The sequence below is a fragment of the Tupaia chinensis genome, unplaced genomic scaffold (assembly GCF_000334495.1).
Source record: "Tupaia chinensis unplaced genomic scaffold, TupChi_1.0 Scaffold149964_2, whole genome shotgun sequence".
NCBI classification, from domain to species: domain Eukaryota; kingdom Metazoa; phylum Chordata; class Mammalia; order Scandentia; family Tupaiidae; genus Tupaia; species Tupaia belangeri.
This window is the reverse complement of record NW_006209806.1, coordinates 1314568-1319359: the sequence shown is the minus strand read 5'-3', so window position 1 is coordinate 1319359 and position 4792 is coordinate 1314568. Positions and strand designations below refer to the sequence as shown.

The 4792-nt window shown below is 68.6% G+C and overlaps 2 protein-coding genes across 2 annotated transcripts in view; both read right to left on the bottom strand.

The window, feature by feature from the left end:
- Positions 1-189, bottom strand: part of TEKTIP1 (tektin bundle interacting protein 1) — a 4828-nt gene extending 4639 nt beyond the window's left edge. Inside the window, exon 1 of the mRNA XM_006171787.2 lies at positions 45-189. Within this exon, the coding sequence (XP_006171849.1) occupies positions 45-127 (83 nt within the window). The 5' untranslated portion in view covers positions 128-189. The remainder of the gene's footprint in view (positions 1-44) is intronic.
- Positions 190-2892: 2703 nt separating this feature from the next.
- LOC114006739 (fizzy-related protein homolog) overlaps positions 2893-4792 on the bottom strand; it is a gene marked incomplete in the record, with an annotated part of 2168 nt that continues 268 nt past the window's right edge. The window contains 4 exon segments of the mRNA XM_027769618.1: positions 2893-3077; positions 3320-3412; positions 4416-4520; positions 4639-4771. Of these exon segments, the coding sequence (XP_027625419.1) occupies positions 3036-3077; positions 3320-3412; positions 4416-4520; positions 4639-4771 (373 nt within the window).

The window sequence follows — 4792 nt, the reverse complement described above, 5'->3', positions numbered from 1 at the left end:
TGGGTGGGAGCCGCCGGCCGAGCGCAAAGCCGGCTCGCGCTCACCTGTGCAGAGGTGCGGGGAAGTCGGTTTCCAGGGTCCCCGACGGGACGTAGGGCCGGGCGCCCCCCCGCCGCAGGGTCTGCATGTCTGCCTGTGTCCCCAGGGACGCCTGCCAACAAGGCCTCTGGGGCCATTGTTGACCGTGACAAAGGCCACCCAGTGCCCTGGCAACGGCGGGTGGCCAGCCCTGCCCCCACAGCCGCCCCGCTGCGCCCTCAGCCCCGCAGGCCGCCCACACCTGGGGGCCGTCCCGCTCGGCCCTCTGCGTTTCCTGGCTGTCCACACGGCCAACGCAGGAGCAGCTGGGGCCTGGGGAGCAAGCGGAGCCAGGCCACCCACCCTCCTGCGTGAAGCACCCCTCCCAGGTGCCTTCACCTTCACCCAGGCCCTCCCGCCTCCAGGGCCCTGAAAACGAATTTTAACGTTTTATGCATACGGCCACATGTCCGCCAGAGGTGGTGAGAAATCCCCCGCTCCCCAGGAGATGGCCGCCACGCCGCCTTCGCCGTTCTCTGGGGACTTGGGGCACACATGCACACCAGCCCAGCGTGACTTTGAAGCCCCGGGTCTGGGGATGAACCCTGCAGGTAGCCACGTGGGACCCAGCCTTCACCTCCAGGCCACAGGCCGGCCGGTCTCTCCCTTATCAGTGACCCAGTCTAGGGCATGCAGAGGCGGGAGGGCAGACAAGGGCCCACCCACACGGGGACGGCGCACTCAGGGACAGATGCCAGACACGGAGGCCACGCGGCGTGAGCCCATTTATGTGAAACGCCCAGAAAAGGCAGGGCAATGGGGACAGGAGGGGCCCAGGGCGCAGGGGCTACAGAGGGGTGGGGTGACTGCTAGTGGGGACAGGCTTCTGTTGGGGTGACGGGACGTCCTGGAATTGGAGATGACGGTTGCAAAGCACTGTGAAAGTACCAGCGGCCGCTGGGCTTGCCGTCCACCCCGGGGTGACATCCCCACTTTCTGTGCACGTCATGGAACCACACGCGCAGATGCACCTGCTGGGCCTCGCGTCCTGCCCGGCCCGGGGCTGCTCTGCCCAGCATGTGCCCTCCCGTCTCAGGTCAGAGCCCAAGTCCACCGGGGCCGCCCCAGCAGTCCCCCAACACCCACGACCTCCTGCTGCGTCCAGCCTCTGCCTCAAACATCCTGGAGACCCGGGCTGAAGCCCCCTCCCAGGAGCTCCTGACCCTTGCCTGCGTCCTGCCAGTCACCCCTCTTCTGCACGGCCAGAGCCTCAGACCACTGAGCCCCCTGGCCACCCAGGCCTCCGCTCCCTCCACCCCACTTCCAAACCGTCCCTCTTCTGCCCGCTCCAAGTCCTGGCCAGCCTGCCCGTCCCTGCTCCCCACCAGTGCCCTCCCCGAGAGGCACACGGCTGCCCCGTCACTGGCCGCTCCCCCACGCCCCTCTGGCCCGTCCTGCTCGTCATTCCTCACGGGAAGGGACGCGAGTGGAGCTCTAGCCCACCCGCCCCTGACCTCCCTGGCCCCGCCACTGGCCCCATGGATGCTCCGTCCCTCTCCCCGGGGTCTGAGCGGCACATCTGCGATGGCCGTGCCAGGTCGTGGATCCCCTGCTCAGGCTCTGTGCTGGTGACAGCCTGGAGGGGCCAGTACCTCTGCAGACGCCCGAGGCCTCGGGGCCTGTGACTGAAGTCCAGGCCTGGCTGCCCCCTGGAGGGGACTCCAGGGCAGGGCTGGCCCTCACCCCACCCAGGACGGTGGCCAGCCTGCCCTGGCCGGCAGGGACCCATGACTAGTTTAATGACGGTGACACTACGTACATGAGACAGGCTCACTGTCCTGGGGTCAGGGTCCCCTCCTGCCCGTCCCACCCTGCAGCCCAGCTTGGGCCAGGATTGCCGAGTCTCAGGCCAGGGCCACAGGGGCCGCCTGGCAGGTGCCCACCAGGGCCTCCAGCCGGGCAGCTCAGGCTCTTGGCAGGGCAGGTGCCCACCAGGGCCTCCAGCCGGGCATCTCAGGCTCTTGGCAATCACAGGGGCTTGGGCTGGGGCTGGGGGAGGCGGGTCATCTATGAAGAAAAACTCAGACCAAAACAGGATCTTGACTGATGGAAACACACACGTATGTACATGGTGCCCCCACGCAGGGACACGGAGGCTGGGGGGGGTGTCTGTGCGGCAACGGCCCCTCCCGAGAGCCAGGGCTGATGCCGGCTCGGGGAGGTCGAGGGCAGCAGGCCGCGCACCCCCAGCCTTCACTGTCCTGGGACGGGTTGACAAGAGCACGCGACAAACCCAGAGTCACACACACGTATGTACACATGCACGCGGCCCGGCCCTCCCGCAGGCCAGGCCGCTCCCGACGGGAGGCGCGAGGGTGACAGGCAGGGACCCAGGATGCCCGTCCCCCTTCCTGGAGCAGTGAGGATGGACAGGGAGGAGGGGCGGGGAGGAGGAGGGCGGGGCGAGGTGCAGGTGCAGACCATGGCCGCCCTGGGAGGACGGTGGCCCGACCCGGGACAGCACAGACCCACAGAGCCACTGGCCCGCTGGCTGCCTGCCCGGGTGGCCGGTGTACAGTCAGTTCTCCCTCGGTGACAGTCCCCGGGCAACGTGGAGTCAGGTCTTGGGCGCAAGGTGGGAGGCCGTGCCGGGCACACGGGGCACCTCCTGCTGTCGCGCTGGGGCTCCGGCTGCGTGGGATCCGGGACGGCATGCAGCCCCGAGGCAGTGACGGACACGAGTGGAAGCAGGCGCGGTCCGGTCCAGAGCTCCGGGCACAGGCGTCGGGTGGGGGCAGCGGCACGGCTCTCCCTTCCAGAAGGCCGCAGAGCCGGATCCTGAGGGGCCCTCGGGGCCCTTTTTTTTGCAACGGCTGCCAATCAGTCGTTTAATGCGACTCTCCGGGTTCTCCAGCCCGCCCGCCCCGTGTCCTCCTGGCACGTGCACCGGGGAGGGCAGGGTCCATGCAGACGGGTGAGCAGGGGGTCCCCCGGGCGGCTGCGTCCCACCTGCGGGTTTACCGGATCCTGGTGAAGAGGTTGAGGACAGACACGGACTCCTGCGGACAAATGGACGTACATCTGAGCCCGGCCAGTGCCGGCCACCCCGCCTGGACTCGGGCTGGCGCCAGGCAGCTGGAGGGAAACTGAGGCTGCAGCCCTCGGGCCCAGGCGGCTAGGAGGTGCAGAGCAGGGTGCGGGCCTGGGCGCAGGGCGCGGGGCTGCCCTCCTGGGGGATGAGGGCGGGCAGAGGGCCCGGGGCAGCCGGGGGGCAGTGAGCGGCGGTACCGACTCACTTTACCTTTGTCGAGCGGGTCTTGCTGAAGACGTTCCAGAACCTCAGGGTCTCGTCTCCAGCCCCAGTGACGATGGCCTCCCCATCAGGGGACATTGCCTGCCAACAGGAGGGAGGTGCCAATGTCCCTGGGCCTCTGAGGGCGGCACCCAGGACAGATGGGGACGCGGGGGGTGGGGGGAGCCGGGCACAGGCAGCTGAGCCCAGAGTCCCGGCAGGCCAGGAAGGGACCCGGGAGGCCAGTCCTGTGCAAAGGGCATGCACAGACGATGTGTGAGCACGGCACGGGGCCCCTGGGAAGGACACGTGCAGCGAGGCCCTGGGCCAGGGGCGCCCTGAGCAAGCGGCGATTCTGAAACACGTCCCAGTCTCCGGAGCAGCCGCACAGGGGTCACTTTGGCCTTCCTGCGGTGGGGTTGGGTAATACACGCAGAGACCGGTCTCAGGACTCGTGTTCCCCGGGTGGGGGAGACTGGCACATGGCGGGGTCCCGGACACAGGTTTCACGGATACCTCTTACACAGCTGAGGTGACGTCACCCAGGGCTCTAAGGTTTAGCCATGGGGCGCGCACTGGAGGGACAGAGGGAAGGAGCTGGCCTCTCCACGGCCCATGCCCTCGAGCCTCTTCCTGGGATTTGGACACATGTACCACGTGATTTTCAAGACACTAGGTCCGGGGCGACCGGCCGCCGGCCAGTGGGACCCGGGGACTAAGCCTCCAGGCCACCTGCTGGCCGCACCGGCACGTCCACACTGCAGTGTCTGCGCCCACCCGCCCGCGCCCCAGGGGGGCTGTGGCATGTTCTCCTGGTGGTGTCAGGGGGGTGCTTGGAAACTGGAGGGGAGCCTTCTGGGTTTTGGATCAGGACTCGGGGGTGCTCAATCTTAACTCTCTCCATGCAAAACGTAGGGAAGACGAGAAGCGTGGAGATGGCCCGTGGGCCTGGGAGGTGGCACGTTCCGGACCACGAGGAGCCAATGTCCACGCACCACGACCTCCGGCCCAGACACTCCACTGGCTGAAGTGCTGTCCCCCGCCAGGGCGTGGTGCTGTCCCCAAGGATGCAGGACAGGGCATGGGGCGAGCGGCGCCCACTCACCAGGTACAGGACGCGGTAGGAGTGCCCGGTCAGCTTGGCCACCTGGGTCAGCGACGGGTACTTCCACACGAGGATCTGGTTCTGCGAGTAGCCGTGGGTGCTCACCTGCGGCGAGGGCTGCGGTCGGCACCGGGTGGGGCTCCCCGCCCTTGCCCACACCTGGAGCGCCTCCCACCAGCGGGAGGACGGCCCCGCGGACACCGGCTGGCCTGGGGCCGCTCACCAGCTCATTGGCGTGCTTGGACCAGGCCAGGTTGCAGACCTGGGAGCCCGTGTCGATGCACTGCAGCGGCTGCCCCGTCAGCGTGTTCCAGAAGCGGATGCAGCGGTCGGCCGGGCCGCCGCCCGACGCCAGCCGCCCCGGCCGGGGGGGGGGA